This window comes from Chionomys nivalis, chromosome 9 (assembly GCF_950005125.1).
Source record: "Chionomys nivalis chromosome 9, mChiNiv1.1, whole genome shotgun sequence".
Lineage (NCBI taxonomy): Eukaryota > Metazoa > Chordata > Mammalia > Rodentia > Cricetidae > Chionomys > Chionomys nivalis.
The window spans coordinates 67,432,346-67,450,053 of record NC_080094.1 but is presented as its reverse complement, the minus strand read 5'-3'; the positions used below and the strand labels follow the sequence as shown (position 1 = coordinate 67,450,053).

Genomic DNA, 17,708 nt, shown 5'->3' with positions numbered 1-17,708 from the left:
CAGACCCAATCCCAAGGCCTTTCGGGAGCAAGCCTGGCTTCCCACCACTGGCTACTGTTATGCCCAAATCTGTGAAGTCTCCCAAAGGCCAACAAAAAGACCGAGTCCCATATGTAAAAGCAAAGAGCCTTTATTTTGTGCAAGTTTGCAAACTTGGTCTCTCTGCATATCCAACATATTGGAATAAACGGAGAGCCCCGCGCTCAGTTAGAATTGGGTTTTTATAGTAGTAAAGGTGGGGGTGAGGGTTTTCTGAGGTTCAGGACCCCTGATTGGCTGACATTTGTCTAGGGGTGTCCTGGTGAGTGTGCTGGTAGGTGATCCTACTTACAGCTGTTGGAACCTTAGGCATTTCCTTTGATCTGTTTTTGGCTGGTGCTCAGGTAATCTGTAGTTCTTCCTGCAACCAGGTATTGCTTCAGGGTAAACTACTGAAACTCTGGCCTCTATTAATTTATTGATGACTGAGTCCTACTCTGGCAGGTGATAAGGGTTGGAAGTAAAGAACTTCCTTCGGGTGATCTGTTCATATTTAGCTTATCATGGCTGGCTCCTACAGTGACAACGCCTCTCTTCCACTCTTATCAGTTCCGGCATGATTTTTTCAGGATTCTGGGGACATTACTGATCAGCAAACAAAGGGGCAGAAGATGGCTCATCTGGCAAAAGTCTGGTGAACTGAGTTGGATACCCATGTAAAGGTGGAAGGAGAGAAATAAATCTAGGTGTCCTCTGACCTCCCAAGATAACCATGGTGCTCACCAAGTAATAATACACTTTTAGTTTCCAAAATAGAGTTTGCTTTCCACAACTTTGATGTCACCTAATAGAACCAACTTACAAAGCTAAAGGGTTATTTGGCTCCTAGGTTCATAAACTGTTGGGTCTTTGATATTTATTTTCAAGGAGACACCAGCAGATGTCAGCAAAACCTAAGGTGTCACATGAACTTTCAATAAACACTAAGTTTTTTCACAAGGTGACTATGATTTAAGTGGGAAGTTTCACGTGAAAGGTTGGTCCAGCTAGGACCTGCCCCCTTGTTCGGCACAGTCAACCAACCTCCCTTTTGGTAGGTTGAGAGGGGTGTGAGTAGAGACTGAAATATGGATTTCTGGGAGGTAAAACTTTACCAAGGATTCAAATGTTCTTGTTAAACAAACCTAACAACAGATAGGGACAACAGATAGGGATTCTTTTCAGTGGTAAGCTGGCTCAGTGGATAAAGTGCTTGCTGCTCAAGTAAGGATGGGTTTGGATTCCCAGCACCCACGTTTGTGGGTGTGGTGGCCACCTGTAAAAGCTGACTAGCTAGAACAGTCCAATCAGCAAGCTCCAGGGCCAGCGAGTCGTCCAGCCTCAATAAATAAAGTGGCAAGGAATCGAGAAGCATCCAAATCAATCTGGGGCCTGCACATCCAGTGCACACGTACACACGCACACACACATTTAAAATAATGAACAGCAAGCCTGCACTGTTTCTAAAATAAAGTCTTTATTAGTTTACTCAAGATCAGATATACATTTGTCTACAAACGCTGCAATATGCTCATTGTTTGGTCCCCAAATGGACAAAGAACAAACAGCAAAACTGTTCAAGATGTTTCCCCTTGGAAAAAGTTATTACTGTCTACAAAAAGATCTGTTCAAAGGAATGCTGAAATATAGCCATTTTATATAAGGTCTTTCTCCATTAGAAATAGACTCGTGCTGTAAGCAAAAATAAATGCCTACAACTTGGCAGTGTGGTGACAGATGCATGTCAGCCTGGGATGGCTGAGGTAAGAAGCCTGCAGGGCTCCCAGGCCAGCCTCTGCTATAGAGCAAGGTCCTGCCGCAAACAAAACAAAACAATACACACAAAAAATACTTTGAAGAGCACAAGCACATTTAGGAATCAAAGAAGAAATAAGAAAAGATGACTATAATCAAAGGATCCTAAGGATCCAGATAAAACTGGAGTCTACCTATATCCCTACAAAAATAGTTAAACTTAGGAAAAACATCCTGCCTTTTAATTTAAAAATGTAGTTAAAAGCTTTATTGATACTGCTCAGCTGAAATTCAGATCCAAGAACTATCAGTTTCTGATAGCTGGGCCAAAGAAAAATTTTAACTTAAAAGAACATTTAATTCCAAGTTAAAATTTTTATCAAAGAAAAACCAGTGAGTATAGAGATAACAAAATGAACAAAAATGGCATTCTCAATTGGTGGTCAACTCACTACACCCATACAGATTTCTCTCAAAGATCACTATCCAGAAACTTAAGTTCTACTTTCTCTATTTTTTTCATCACCCCCTGAAGTGACATTTTCAGAACTCTCAATCCTCACTGTATGGGTATGTATGTAGTTCTCAGGGCACAGAAATAATGCTGCAATGATTTTAATAAAAATGGCCCCACAGGCTCATACATTTGAAGGCTTAATCACCACCGAGAGGTACTTTTTGCTAAGGTCTTGTTGGAGGAAGTGTGTCACTGGGCATGATGAGCTCTGAGATTTCACAAGTCCAGGCCAGGCCCAGCCTCTTTCTCTGCCTGTGGCTAAGGATGTAAAGGTCTCAGACACTGTTCCAACACCTGACGGCACACCACCACGCTCTCTACCACAGTGGCCTAAGCCTCTGAACTGCAAGTGAGCCCACAGGAAAATGCTTCCTCTTATAAAGAGTTGTCCTGGCCATGGTGCCTTCGCCGCAATGGACAGCGACCACGACAAAATCCTACTTTACTCATCATGTACTGTGCTCACGCTTTACATGGAAAAAGAGGAAGGAATTCTTGCCAGGGACTAATTTTCATAAAGAACATGAAAGCCAACAGCATGAGCATTTGTGCTCATCTCTAGTCGGAGGAAAAGAACTGTATCTTAGCACCTAAGAATCCAGGTCATTTTTAAAGCAGTCTAACATTCCACAACTCTGCTGCACGGAGATCAATTTTTTTGTCACAGGCCCTGTTCCCAGCTAAGGGCTGGGTCTATTTGCACAACAGTGCAGGGCCACAACACCAGAAATGCTAATAACCAAGGGGGATGAGAACTGCTATATGGCCTTTAAATATCCATCAAAATAATACAACTTGTAGCTATAAATGAACATGAAAATAAAAGTTTATGTATTCAGAACTGAAGTTTTATTTTATTGCCCAAAAGTAGTCTGAAGTATTTGCCCGTTTTGTTAATAACATACTAAACAGGAACTTTTCTGACCAGTCCAATGTTGCAAAATATCTATTTACAATAAATAGTCTTGAATGGGAAGGTTTCACCATCACTTTTCCTAGGACAATCTTTTTGCTCACCACAGCCTCTTTCCTCAGCGATGTGGAGAAGCTTCCAGCATCAGGTTCCTCAAGGCACATCTGTCTCCAGAACAGCAATGGCAGCAAGACTCCCATGACGAGCGACGTCTACAATTCCATTCACGACTGATCCAAATTTACATCCACAATGGTCACTGCTTACTTCTTTGCTGGCCAGGTATTTGGGTGATCACTTTTGTAAAATATCATATGGGTGACAGGGAGATAACAGACCATATGCTTTGCTGTAAGTGAATTAAATAACAGGTGTACAGACAGCAAACACTGGCAGAACGGAAAAGCAGCTCACGATTGGCACAGAGCACGAAGCACAGCCGCTAAGCACACTCTGACTTCTGCACTGCTGAGTTAGAACTCCATGCAGCTAATAGTACACTGAGGGAAACGCGAATCTAGGAGATGGGCAGGATTCAACTAAACCCTCACTACTGAAATCTGTGCATATGGAACCCTAAGAGGTGCAAACTACCTACACTTGTTAGATCGGCCCAGAGAGGCTTAAAGCTGGCTCTGGAGAAACAACCCATCTAAATTTAGATCAAATAAACTACTGTAAAACACCCCCGATGCAACCAAATTCACACTGAAGTATTTCAAATTTATTTTCCAACTTTAGGCTATAGTTGCATTTCAAGCGACAGGACTTTAGGAAGAAAGAAAGGAGTTTAAAGACTCATAGTTTTATACTATAAATTACCCGGCATGTTTATTATGGATTATCTCTCCTCCTTCAATTTCTATTTGCTCATACAGCCACTTGCGGTCACAGCGGCACTCTGCTCCGCATTTGGTGGACCCGCAGCTGGGGCAGGCATAGAAGCACCCCAGGCAGTCCTCATCAAGGCAGTCGCAGAGGTCCATGCCGCTGAAAATCAGCAGACCCTGGCTGTCATAGACTTTACTCTTCGCTGGAATAATTTGTCTGTAAAATAAAACAGTGAGCTGCACTTCATACATGCTATTTTTAAATATTTAATTGAAAATAATATAATGAAAAAATTAAGCAGATAAATACTTTTCTGTAGGGATGAAGCCCTGCTAAATCAGCACATCATTTACGAGGCTCCGGGCATAATTCATACTCTGCAGAAGAAATTTCAGATGGGAGGAGGTGACGCAGCTCTAAGTGCTGAAAGTCAAAAGGTACTACAGTGGCTCAGATGGTAAACAGATGGCGTACGAGCCTGATAACTGAGGTGCTTCCTGAACCCAAAGCAGGAGACAAACAGACTCCAGTTTCCCTGACTCTCATCACACACAGGCCATGGGATATGCACGCACCCGCACACATTCACATACTCGGATGTGTGCACACGGCTCCACACAGCTTACATGGGAAGGAGCAGTGACTTGTTTCACTAGTCACCAAATGACAGATACTGCTTGCGAACACAGGACACACTCTCTAGAGGTCTTACACTCGAATCAATCTGTTTCGTGTTTCTTAATGACTTCTGGCAAATCTGGTCTGAAAATATCTCAGATCACTCAATGGAAAAACTTAAGAGAAGGAATAAAGGTAAAAATGTTGATTTCAGTTAGAAAATAGCCTGACCTGTTTATAATAAATTTGTCAGTATTTTTTGACATACTTATTTTAAAGATAAATTATAAATAACTTGTTCTTTCTGTTGACTGTACTAGAACTGTATGTCTACTTCGGACCTGTGCAAAATCGAAAGAACTCTTGGGCTCTCGTAAGTGCAATGACCTTTTGGTCAGCTCTCTCCCAGGAAGCAGAGATCATCAGTAGCAAATTCTGCAAACAGTAACTTTGCCAAGCTCTAAGGTATTTCTTCAACCGTTTTAACTCTCACTCCAAAACATTACATCGTTTACTTTATGCTACCTTTCAGAAAGAAGCTTCTGGAATTCCAATAGATGCTTTACTTTCCTATGAATAACAGCCAAGGCTTTTGGAAGGTTTTTACTAATTCTGAATACAACTTAGAATGACTGGTCAGAGGACTGAGAGTTAAGAGAAAAACACAGGTACCATGCCGCTAGGAACAGTTAACAGACAGCTCCAGATGACGGCCAGCAGCCTACCTGTCAGAGCCAGCGCTCGAGTTCTTGGTGAGCTTCCTTTTCTCCCTCTTACCACTTTCTGGAGCAAATTCTGTCTGCTTTCCTGGGTTTGTGAACTGCAGGGAGCGCAGAGCTTTAGCAGTTCTTCCCTGGACGGAGGTAAGGAGATCAGAGCGTTAGTCAGTCTCACACCAGACAGGACTTCAATAGGACCCCGAGCAGCCCCACTCGGGAAGGTGCGTGGGAAAATCCACTCTTCTAGTTTATATTCCACCTTTACTATTAATTATCTGCACTGCTTTTGTTATTTGAGTGTCTGGGACTACAGCTGCCAGAGACTGGCAAACTGAGGATAGCAATGGCTGTCACCACAAGGAGAGACGACAGTAAAAGCCATCACACACCCAACAGCACAGAACCAAGAGAAGCAATGAGGCTTCATGTTCTGAACTGTAGCATTTTTATAAGGCTTTCACACAACAAAATTCTGATGCTTAAGGGTTTAAGTCTGTTATTTGAGGAGGTGAAAATAAGTGGTCTTTTGGAATGTTTTCATATATCCAAAGTCAAGAATAAGTTGTTTTTCGAGCTGTTCTTATACACCTAAAGTCAAGACTAAATGATGGGGAACTGGTCATGAAAGAACAATGGAGTGAGGTGAAGATGCTGAAGGGATAGTCAGCAAATGTCTACGCTGACCTTCAGATATTGCTGGTCCTGGAGACGGGCCTGAGAGAAACACAATGCACATAACTTAAAATTATAGTCAGCCCCCATCCCAAAACCAAAAAAAAAAAAAAAAAAAAAACAAAAACAAAAAAAATCAATCATAAACTAGGTCTCTCTCTCTCTCTAAAGCATTCCCGCACACAAAGAGACATTTTTCCTGGTATAGTCTCTCCAGTAGGTGACACATTTAGCTACTTTAGTATCTGAAAAGAATCTAAGTTCCCCGAGTCAGCCTCTGCCAATGATCTAAAGGCCGATCCTAATGTCTCCTTCCTAAGGTCCAAGAATACAAGCTGCAGCCTTGGAGTCTTGGGCACATTAGGTTTTTTCTTTCGAAGCCCTTGTTTAGTGTTTATTCTGGACCTTGAGTGTATGGAAACATTTTGAAACATAATTTTATTTCACCTCAACTTTAAATCTGTTATATGCTAAGGAATGCGGTAAAAATGTAAATATAGTTCTTTACAGTTACTCTGTCTAGCTTAAGTCCCAAACTGTAGAAAGCACAAGAGCATCTATACATACATCTGACTCCGGTTTCCGTCTCTGGCGGTCATCTGAATCAACATCCACACTTCCATTGATGATTTGGGTACATTTTGGGCAAAGCTTCCAACCAGGTACCAGCTGTCTTCCAAACTTTGCGCTCAGAAACGTGGCATCATCTAAGTCAATTACATGTAGATTCTTTTTGGCTAGCTTTTTGTGTATGTTAAACGGGTCACAACATGACTTCTGTAACTCCTCAAATCTGTCAATATAAATTTTTACATGATGAAAACAAATTGTATTATTCCCAGAGAGGGTCATTCCAGTCCTAAGCTGAAGCAGAAGCATGTCATTTGATGACAGTTCCTGCAAGGTCTTGAAACCTGTGTGCCGAGTATAGAAGGTCTTATGGCAGTCTTGTGTGGTTCGAAGTTGGACTCCCACTGAACATGGATCCATCATCCTTGAGTCTAGCACGTTTCCCCTGTTTTCTTTGACTAGAAATTTCTTTGGTAGGTTAACCTAGAGAAAACATTAAAGACAGATTTGTACTGAAAACTGATTTTGAAAATTGCAAAAAGTAGTAAAATGTAGCACTTCTTTAGAAATTAAAAGTAAAACACAGCAAACAAGAAGTAGGAAACACCACGGCCCGGGGTAAGTAAGAATGTAATTAGTCCCGGAATGTGAGAAACAGTCCTTGTCAGGTCAGAACTACACCAGAACACTCCGTCACAGCAGAACTGAAGGTCACATTACATGATGTAAGAAGAGAAAGAGAACAAGAACCAGCAGAGGTGTAACAGACAATGCTGGGAAACAGAACACTGTGTGCTTTACATATTATACGAAAGCTGCAAAAGACACATGACACCTTATGGAATTCTACAAATTCAGTACCATGTCAATCTATAAAGACAATTGGAAATGCTACTCCATCACGCTGGAACTTAACTGGTCTGCATGAAAGAGAAAAGGTCCAAGAAAATGTGAAAGAAAACAATGGCTGATTTACTAGAAAGATAATTAAAGACAGTATGATACTGCTGTAGATAGACAAACACACACAAACTGATTGGAATTTGTTGTATAATGTGGTACTATAAATAGATGGGTATTAAAAATCAAAATGAAAAATTTTTGGCTAACACGGGAAAAGACAATTAGATCTCTTCTGGATGAACAAACACCAGCTATAGATCTACAGATGAAGAACCACACACACAAAGCTTAAAGGCTAAAATCTTTACAAGAAAAGATAGAAGGCTTGAGACCACTGCAGTATGACTTCTTCCTCTGAGCATAGCATGACCATCCCGCGGCCATCTTGGAGTGGTGATTACTTCGGTCTGGTAACCATAGCAACTAACTGACAGTGAGACTAGAAGCACACACAGTGACACAGAAAGTGCTAGGTTAACTGAAGGAAGGATTCAAGTATAAAGTCTCCAAACAGCTGTCCCTCATGATGGGGTGAGCCTCTGAAATAATGTAGCTGTTTCAGGGTTACCTACATCCCTACAAATGACCTCATTGATATTCTATAACATAAGCCAAATAAACTCACTGGCTCACCAGGAGGTACTTTGTAGATCATTATTAAGATTTGGGGTTGGTGTCCCACCTGTGGTAAACGACGTGCATTCAGGAAAGTTAATGAAACAAACTGTCAGCCATGCAAGTATTACCATGGCTTGAAATCGGCTGAACAAGCAGAGAGTACACTGTAGTCCTTGACAAAGCCTTGTGGGATGAGACTACCAGCAATTCATGATGGCAGTTGCGTGGCTGTTGCTATGTATAAGACACCCTACTTGGTGGGTGATCTGGATGCAAGAGAGAATGAGAAAGAAGTGCTGGTTGCCACTTCTTATAAAGATCCAAAAACTTGGAACCGAAGGAGAAAGTCTAGGTTAGTGAAGGAGAAAACAAGGTAGAAATGATCACAGTTCAGTATGCGGAGGGGATCCTTAACAATGGCCTGGAACAGAAAACTCAAGAGCATTCTGCCCAGAACTCCCTGAATAAGACATAAGGCCCTGGGTTCAATCCCCAACACTGTATAAACAGGAGTGAGGGAACACTCCTACAATCTTGGGGAGGCAGAACGGTCAGAAATTCAAGGTCATTCTTAGCTTCTAAGAAGGTTGTGGAGGCTAGTCTGGCTAGACTGTTTCAAAAGAGGGAAAATGTTATCTTGGAACTCAGGTAGTTTATTTTTAGAAATCCCAGCTCGTAGAGTACTAAAATATTTGAAGGGTCGGGACTGGAGAGATGGCTCAGCAGTTAAGAGCATTGCCTGCTCTTCCAAAGGTCCTGAGTTCAATTCCCAGCAACCACATGGTGGCTCACAACCATCTGTAATGAGGTCTGGTGCCCTCTTCTGGCCTGCAGGCACACAAGCAGATAGAATACTGTGTACATAATAAAGAAATAAATATTTAAAAAAATTTTCAAAGGGTCAATTGTTAAACTGCCTGTTCGATCACTGCATTTTAAAAAATGTGTATAGGTTTTTGGCCTGAATGGAAGTCTGTGTACTACGGGGTCGGTGCAATGCTACAAAGTGAAGCACTGGATGCCCTGGAACTGGAGTTCCAGCTGTGAGCTGCTAGGTGGGGGCCGGGATTCAATCTAAATCTTGTGGAAGAGCAGCCGGTGCTCTTAACTACTGAACCATCTACCTAGTCCCAGTCACTGTACTGTCTGAATTGTCTATAGTTGTTACCAGATACAGGCTTATCAGTCAACTTTGTCAATCTGTGCTTCTGATATGCATTAAAAGATACAGGTTAATCCCACCTGTCTGAAATTATATCTAACTGGGCAATCCTGTACCTTTATCTGCTAAATTTGACATCCCCATTTTCAGAGCCTTCTAGTATGCACAGAGCCTTTGCTAAACTTGATTTTCTGAAGAACAAGTCACAGGAACTGCTCAGTTTAAATGCCATAGCCAAGAGTTAGTGTTTCGTTCTCACACAAGGATGTTGGTACTACACAGCTGGCTCAGCGTTAGCCAGGCAAGCATAAGGACCCAGGTGTTAGCCCTAGAACCCACAAAAGCCAAGTGCTCTGGTATATACTGTAATCCTGGCATTGGGAAAATGGAGACAGGAGGGGCTCACTGGCTAGGGAATCTAGCTGAAACAGGGCACTCCAGGCAGAGCAGAGAGACCCAGCCTCAAAACACACTGGAGAATGATTGAGGAAGCCATCCAACATCAATCTCTGGGTTCCATGTACATCAGCCTCCCCCCACCCTCCATCACACATATAATCTGATCAAAGACTAAATGTTCAATAAAAATGAAATTTATAGGGATGGAGAGATAGCTCAGCAGTTAAGAGCACTGGCTGTTCTTCCAGAGGACCTGAGTTCGATTCCCAGCAACCACATGGTGGCTCACAACCATCTAGAATGAGATCTGCTGCCCTCTTCTGCCATGTAGGTATACATGCAGACAGAACACTGTATGCATAATAAATAAATAAATCTTAGAAAAAAAAAAAAAAGAGCTAGTTCCAGGACAAGCTCCAAAGCAACAGAGAAACCCGGTCTCAGAAGAAAAAAAATGAAATTTAAAAACATTAAAATTCAGGGCCCTACAACACCATTTACTTGGGTAAACTATCTGTGTAAAAGAACACAGCCTGAGTCCAGGCAGGTGGCCCTGAGTCATCAGTCAGCTTATGCGTGTCAAGAGTCAGGCTAGCCATCCATCGTGAGGGTCACTCACATTCTGCTTTCAAAGTTCGCACATGGGTTGTTCCTTCTCTGCTCCACTCCCCCATCCTTCACTGCAGCTCTTTCTGTCCTCCTCTAGGTTAAAGTTCTGCCGCACAGCCCTTTGGATCTGTTTACTCATGTGATCTGTGTGCTGGGAACAAGGTCTGCAATTACTAAGACATTTCTTCAACAGCTTCATGCTGCTCCCCTTACCTCAAGGCTGCTCTGTTCTTCCAGGATACTGATGCAACGCCTCCCTTAACTAACAGTCAGAAACACAGGTTCTGTCCTGGAATTTAGAGATCTGTCTGCCTCTGCCTACCAAGAGCTATGGTTAAAAGTGAGTGCCATTATGACAGCTCAGAAACACTTTTACTACCTGTGCACTCTCAGACCCAGCAAAAACCAGAACCACACTGTCTGATGGAATCTGCAGTAAACAGGTGGGGAGGTCCGACGGCCTTCGTAACGCACGGTGGACTACGTTAGTCTGGCCTCCATTACCTGTTTCACCATGAACATCTTACAGTAAAACACCTTTTCATTTAAACCGATTTCTAAGCAGTTACTTGGTTGATTTTTGCAAAACTCACCATGCACACTTGTGTGACAGTAATGATTTACCAGCCTTTCCCTTCTGTGGAAAATCAGTAAAAGGCTGCTGGTCCATGCCTTCAACAGGCAGATCTCTGAATTCCAGGCCAGCTTTGGTCTACCCAATGAGTTCCAGGACTGCTCAATGAAACACTAGCTCAAACAATAAATTAAAGAAACGAATAGGAAGGATCAGTATGCTCCAGACATCCTTTCTGATGACTATAGTATAAAAAATTCCCAAGGCAAGAAAAGTAGTTTCTACTAAGAAGTCCCTAACAAACACTACCCCCCTAAAACTTTTTGCTAATTTTGATCTCATGAATTTGAACTATTGCTCCCTAAACTTAAGGAAATTTTCCAATAGTTCTAATAAAACCCAAGTGTTCAAATACTTTCAAAATTATACCTAGACATTCCTACATTCCTAGTGACAAATACTAACACTGAATACATTATACTTTAACTTCTGAATGGATCAGTATCATTTTGTTTTCCAAAAACACCCAGACAAGTATTGAACTAAACTATTTGCTCCAGGTTCTCCACGCCCCCCCAATACAGGGTTTCTCTGTGTAGGCCTGGTTGTCTTGGAACTCACTCTGTAGAACAGGCTGGCCTTGGTCCACCTGCCTCTGCTTCCTGAGCGCTGGGATTAAAGGCATAAGAGACATTAACTCTATCCCTGGGGATTTCATCCAAGAGGAAGCTCGGGATTTCCAGTGTCTCTATTTATTTATGAATAATGTACTGAACTGCTCATTCCCTCTCTAGGTCCATCAAGTTTGGCCAATCACTGGCCGTCCCAGCAAACCCTCCTCAGAGTATGGTAGTTCAAGGGTTACATGTTCTCCAACCAGATCAAGCCAACTTTACATCCCACAGACTCAAAGCAGCTCTTCCCAGCATCACTGCAGAGGGTGAAGGCAGGCACTCTACAGTATTTTCCACCAACCCATGCCAAAGAGTAACTGCAAGTCTTTCTGTTCATCATACCTGGTTACTTTTAGTCCCACCCCAACCCTGTATGGGACGCAGGCATTAAAGCCCCTTTGTTATAGCCACATCAGAATGATTCAAACCATCAGACAGTCCAACACACATCTATCATGTACACTATACTAGGGTAGGAATTTAAAAAACAAAAACAAATCAACCCACTAAAATGCTTAACCAAATCATCACATGACTCGGGAGGAAAGATTGTGAATTTAAAGCTTAAAGAGAGGGCTGGAGTGATGGTTTGGCGGTTAAGAGCACACTGGTTGCTTTTCCAGAAAACCTGGGTACAATTTCCAGCAGCCCCATGGTGGCTCTCAAACTTCTTTAACTCCAGTTCCAAGGGAATCAGACTTGTTCTGACCTCCCTGGGTACCAGGCACGCACTGGAGCACAGACATACATACAAGCTGAATACCATACGTACAAAATAGTTTTTAAAGTCGGACGAGGTGGCATACGCCTCTAATCCCAGCGCTTGGGAGGCAGAGGCAGGCGGATTTCTGTGAGTTGGAGGACAGCCTAGTCTACAGAGGCTTCCGGGACATCCAAGGCAACAGAGAAACTGTTTTGAAAAACAAACAAGCCGGGCATGGTGGCACGTGCCTTTAATCCCAGCACTCGGGAGGGAAGCAGAGGCAAAGGCAGGCGAATCTAAACCAAAAACTAGAGTCAGGCTCGGTTACTCGCATCTGTAACCCGCGCAACTAAGGTGGCCGTGACGGCTGGCGGATAGCTTGGGCAGTTCAGCTAGAGCGAGTCCCCAAACTGATGAGGCTGGGGGTGTACAGCTCGGCAGTGGAGCCCCGCAGCTTGCGCGAGGCCCCGGGTTCCACTCCCACTGCAAACTACAAAACTGCAGGCTGTGGCCCAGAAGCGGTGGCTGACCGGCTGCGGCCAGGGCAAGGCGAGGTGCCAGGCTGCTGCAAGCCACAAGCCCCCTCCGCCCTGCAGGCCTCCCCTCCCCTCCTCCGGTTACCCCGCGGTCCCCCACATTCAGATGCTCCCCGCGGCGTCCACTCACAGCCGTGCGGCCCGGTCTACTCGAGCTGCCCCGGCACCTCGGTCCGGAAGCACCGGATCTGCACAGGCCAGACTCGGTGCTCCACACTCCCGCCTGCCCCGCGCGGACACCGAGAGGACGGCTATTACGCCTAGAGAGGCCGCGCGCACCATAAAGATGAGCCGGGAGCCGCCTAGAGCGGAAGCCAGTGCGGCCGCCTCCGGAGGCGGAAGAGCTGGGTTTTGGGGAGGAGGGGAGATGACTCAATCCAAAGCAAGAGTTGCTTCAGATGTTCGCCCTGGGGTGCTTGCGGCCTCCCGCGAGGATCGGGAGTCTTGGAAGCTCTTAGCAACCACGAACTTCCTTAACCTCGTTTGCAAATCTGTCCTGTGCAGGTTACTGAACGTCTGTACCCAGATACCCTCACACCCTGGAGGAGAGTTAGTTAAAAGCAACTCAGGAACGGACACTTTATTTAAAGTCCAATATTTTATTTATTTTATTTTTGCTTTTTTCGAGACAGGGTCTCTCTGTAGCTTTGGGGCCTGCCCTGGAACTAGCTCTTGTAGACCAGGCTGGCCTTGAACTCGCAGAGATCCGCCTGCCTCTGCCTCCCGAGTGCTGGGGTTAAAGGCACGCACCCCCACTTCATGTTTTATTTTTGTTTCATTCCAACTAAATACATTCTAAAACCCTCTCTTTTATTATACACTATGAAAATATTTTGCTACTAAAAGACAGGCCCCAGGGCAGGCAAGTTAATCTCAATTGCCCTAAGGATGAATATGGAGAAGACAATCAAGTAGGGCTGACAGCAAGGGCAGGCAGCTTGGGGTAGAAGGGTAGAACTTCAGAAAAAAAGTTAAAAAGTCCAAAACTAAGTTTACAAAGCAAACTTAAGCTCTGGCCAGCATCCGAAGCAAAAAGTAAGAAAAGAAAAGTACAGTTATACAGTTTAGAGTCAGGCCTCAGAAAGTTAGGTAGACTCAGCCAGATTAGCCGATCTTAACCAAGGTCCTACTCTTAGGGACGGCACAAAGGGTTTGGAAGGGAAGGGAAAGCAGGTCATTTTAAACTGGACCCGCCTTCATAGTAGAGGTCACCTCTGTGGGATTAGCCCTCAAGGGAAGAGACAAGTTGGTGCCCGCTCACAGACTTAGATTCCATTTCCTTCCCTCCCTCCAAACTCCTCCCAAATCTTCTCACCATTTCTCCCTTCCAAAGGAGGGAGTGTGTGTGTGTGTGGGAAAGAGAGAGAGAGAGAGAGAGAGAGAGAGAGAGAGAGAGAGAGAGAGAGAGAGAGAGAGATCATTCAGTGCTATCAGTGTCTGTGTAGGGCCATTCATGGAAGAGTATCAGGAGCTGCAGCCGTGAAGAAAACTGACTCTCTCTTCCCCACTACCCATCAACTGCCCCAAAGTCCTCAGCTGACAGTGGGGCTTGTGGGATCTTCTCTGTTAGGTCCAGAGCAGCCCCTCAAAGACAGTGCTGGTGACCATGCTCAGAACAGAAGGACCCTGGCCAGGTAAACAGACAAGGCTTCTGTTTAACAAGGACCCTCTCTTAATCCTCCAGGAGCCTCCCTAACTCTGCCCAAAGGCCAACTGTCTTGGGCAAGGGTGTCTTGTTCCTAGCCAATCTGAACAACCTACATCCGCTCAAATTTCCCCCTGATGGCTTTTCTGCTGCTTTTGCATTTTAAAATGCTTCCCTGCCCCCGCCCCCAACACCACCACATAGCCTTGGTAATTTGATCCTCAGTTAACCCTTCTTTCTATTCATGGAGTGGTTTAGTTTAGTGGTTCCACTGAGTCCTTGATTCCAAATGGCTGTGTTATTTTGGAAGTCTATGAGGACCTCCCCCCAAGCCCGCGCCAACAACTTGAAGTGGGCCAACCCACACCTGGCAGTAGGTAGACAACCTGAGACTGTTTTGTGTGTCTCCACCTAAATGGGACTGAATTAGGTCTGACTAAACCGTCGGTTCAGACATACCGTGATTTTTTTGTAACAGTTTTTCTACTCCGTTTTTGACTGCAAGTGACCCTCTGTTCCGTCATATCTTCCATTTATTTTAACTTTGGCATGCCTTACAGTTTACTAACTTACTACGTATATTTAACACAATTCTGCCTATGTTTCACAAAGTGCATGCTTACTCATCTCCTAAATTTAAAACATCCCACCAGCTTTGCATTGATCTCCTCAGCTACTGGCATACTTACTGGCTACAGTCACCGCTTCTCATGAATTCCATCCATCCTTAATTGAGCTGCAAAGGCGCTCAGCAGCGTCGTTGGAGTGGGAAGCTGTAGGAGGCAAGAAGAAGACAAACGGTGTCCTTTTTATGCTGCATCCGAGACTGTGTTCTCTCCTGATGAAAACTGTAAAGCTTTTCAAAAAGAATATGGAATAAAAGGGAGGAGCCAAGACCCGGAATCTCTTCTGCTGATGCAAATAAGGCTGTGTCTCTATGGGGATACTGGGGTTCTGGCAATAGAGCATTCCCTTCCAACTAGTTCCCCAACCTCAACCTCATGAGGCATTTTGGGTTCTACCCAACTAGGGGGTGCTCCTAATTGGTCCTTGGGAGAGTAGGAATGGGAAACTGCTGAGCATCCTAAAATGTACGGGATCGTCCCTGCCAGTGCTAGCTAAAATATACAGGATTGTCCCTGCAAGCGCTAGCTGGCTCAGGATTTCCAGCCTTCCGAGCCCGAGGAACCCTAAACTGAAGGAATGAGGAAGGCACAGTGAGAATAGCGGTTCATGAGGAAGACGCATTGGGGTGTGGGTGCTGATCAGACAGAGACAAGAGGAAGGAGAGGAGGGTTTGGGCTTGTACAGCTGGAGCACAGAGGGAAGAATGGTCAGGGAGAAGGAGAAAGGGCTGGGTGTTGTTTTGCACAGTGAGTGAGGATGCACGGGTGCAAGACAGAGTTGGGATGAGAGGACTCTAAACTGGAAGAGGAGGGTTGGGGATGTCAGTCTGTAGCCTGCTGCATCCTTGGGGATGAAGTAGGTAAAGAAAACAATGAGCTAGCCAATTGTAACATGAGTACTGGCTTGTTTGTTGTTGGGGTTTTTGTCCCGCCCCTTACCCCACAACTGTTTAGCCCCAAAGAAAATCACACATAGGTCTCCATAAATTATAAAGCTGATTGGCCCATTAGCTCTAGCCTCTCACTGGCTAACTCTCACATCTTGATTAACCCATTTTTTTCTGATCTATTTTAGCCATGAGGCTCAGTACCTTTTTTCAGTGGGGCAGATCACATCCTGCTGCTTCAGTGGTCTGGGCAGGAGTGGGAGGAATCAACTTTCTCCTCCCCAGAATTATCCTGTTCTTATTACATCATTTCTACTTCCTGTCTGGTTTTTCTGCCTATATTTCCTGCCTGGCCAATCAGCGTTTCTTTATAACATGATTGCCAGAATACAAACAATTCTCCCGTACCAGCCAATGGATGCCCTGGGTAAAATGAGAAACGGGGCTGAAAATGAGTTCAGAATTCTCTGCCCTCATTCTATTTTCCCACATCAGAATCTCTGTCCCCCAAGCCTATCTACCAGACGACCAGGAATGTGATTGCTACAAGCAACCTGGGGCATATTTGAAGCATAATGAAGGCTGAGAACAATAGATGTTATACTGATATTTTATTTATGTTTTAATAAATAAAGCTTGCCTAAAGATCAGGAGAGCAATAGAGGTCAGGCAGTGGTGGCATACACTTGTCTCCCAGGATTTGGGAGACGGAGTGGATGGATCTCTGTGAGTTCGAGGCCACCCTAGGCTACATTAGATCAATGCTGAAAAAAAATCCAGATGGTGGTGACACACATGTTTAATCCCAGTAGCCATACTAGTGTGCCATAGAATCCAGGCGGTAGTGGTGCACACCCTGAATCCCAGAACTAGAGAGGAATATGAGAGGGGAGGAGACAGCTCTCACTCAGTCTCATTCTGAGGATTCCTGGAGGCAGCATCACCATTTTGCACTGCCTGGCTGCTAAGGTGATCAGGGCAGCTGTTTTACTCTCTGAACTTGAGGCAAGCTTTACTATTAAAATACAATGAAGTATCACTACAAGATGTACGTTTCAGAGGAGTGCTCTCTGAGAAGGAGCAGGCAATGAGGCACCGGGAAAACCAGGAAAGCATAGTCCAATATCCCAGGAAAGGAGAGTGCCAAAAACAAGGCTCTCAGCAGACATGGCTGCTGTAGGCAGAACTGGCCAGTTCGTTATACTCACGAGTATAATATGATCAATATGGAGTTGTAAGCCTCGTAGTAGTGACGTGAAAAGGGTTTAAAGAAGCTGGCAAAATTAATTTTAGAACTTTATTGTTTACAGGCGTGGTGGATACAGTGATAGGGAGGCAGAGGCAGAAGGATTGTTGGATATTTTAGCGTAACCTATGCTATAATATGAAATACTATGTGAGAAATAAAAACACCCCCCCCAAACAAAACAAGCCAAGCCAAACAAAAAGCTTAAAGAAAAAAGAAATATATTGTTTAACTCAGTCTGTCTGAAACATTTTGAGATGTAATTAACATAGAAGTGTGAAGTGGCTGCACCCTTTCCATATTATAACCTAAGCATCTAATGTTTTCTGCCGTGAACACTTCTGAGATCACACTGGAGACATTTCAGCTATTCAGTAGCCACACATATTAGCACAGCTGCAGAAATAGATATGAAAAATATGAAAGAAATATGCAAAGAACAAAGTAAACACCTTAACTGTAGTGATAAGGTGTTCATAGCAAATGTGATAAGACCCTTGCTGGAATTAAAAA

The 17,708-nt window shown here is 44.1% G+C and overlaps 1 protein-coding gene across 3 annotated transcripts; it reads right to left on the bottom strand.

Moving 5' to 3' along the window:
* Nucleotides 1–1,473: 1,473 nt before the first annotated feature.
* Arl14ep (ADP ribosylation factor like GTPase 14 effector protein) lies at nt 1,474–13,028 on the bottom strand. 3 transcript variants are annotated; one of them, XM_057781461.1, is made up of 6 exons: nt 12,922–13,012; nt 10,315–10,455; nt 6,611–7,096; nt 5,378–5,505; nt 4,026–4,250; nt 1,474–3,552 (listed from the first exon to the last, which is right to left on the bottom strand). In XM_057781461.1, the coding sequence occupies exons 3-6, from the start codon at nt 7,034–7,036 to the stop codon at nt 3,498–3,500; spliced, it is 834 nt and encodes a 277-aa protein (XP_057637444.1). In that variant the 5' UTR covers nt 7,037–7,096; nt 10,315–10,455; nt 12,922–13,012; the 3' UTR covers nt 1,474–3,497. The 3 variants fall into 3 exon arrangements, with proteins under 3 accessions (XP_057637444.1, XP_057637446.1, XP_057637445.1); XM_057781463.1 differs by having other exon boundaries at nt 1,474–3,500; XM_057781462.1 differs by lacking the exon at nt 10,315–10,455 and having other exon boundaries at nt 12,922–13,028.
* Nucleotides 13,029–17,708: the final 4,680 nt, after the last annotated feature.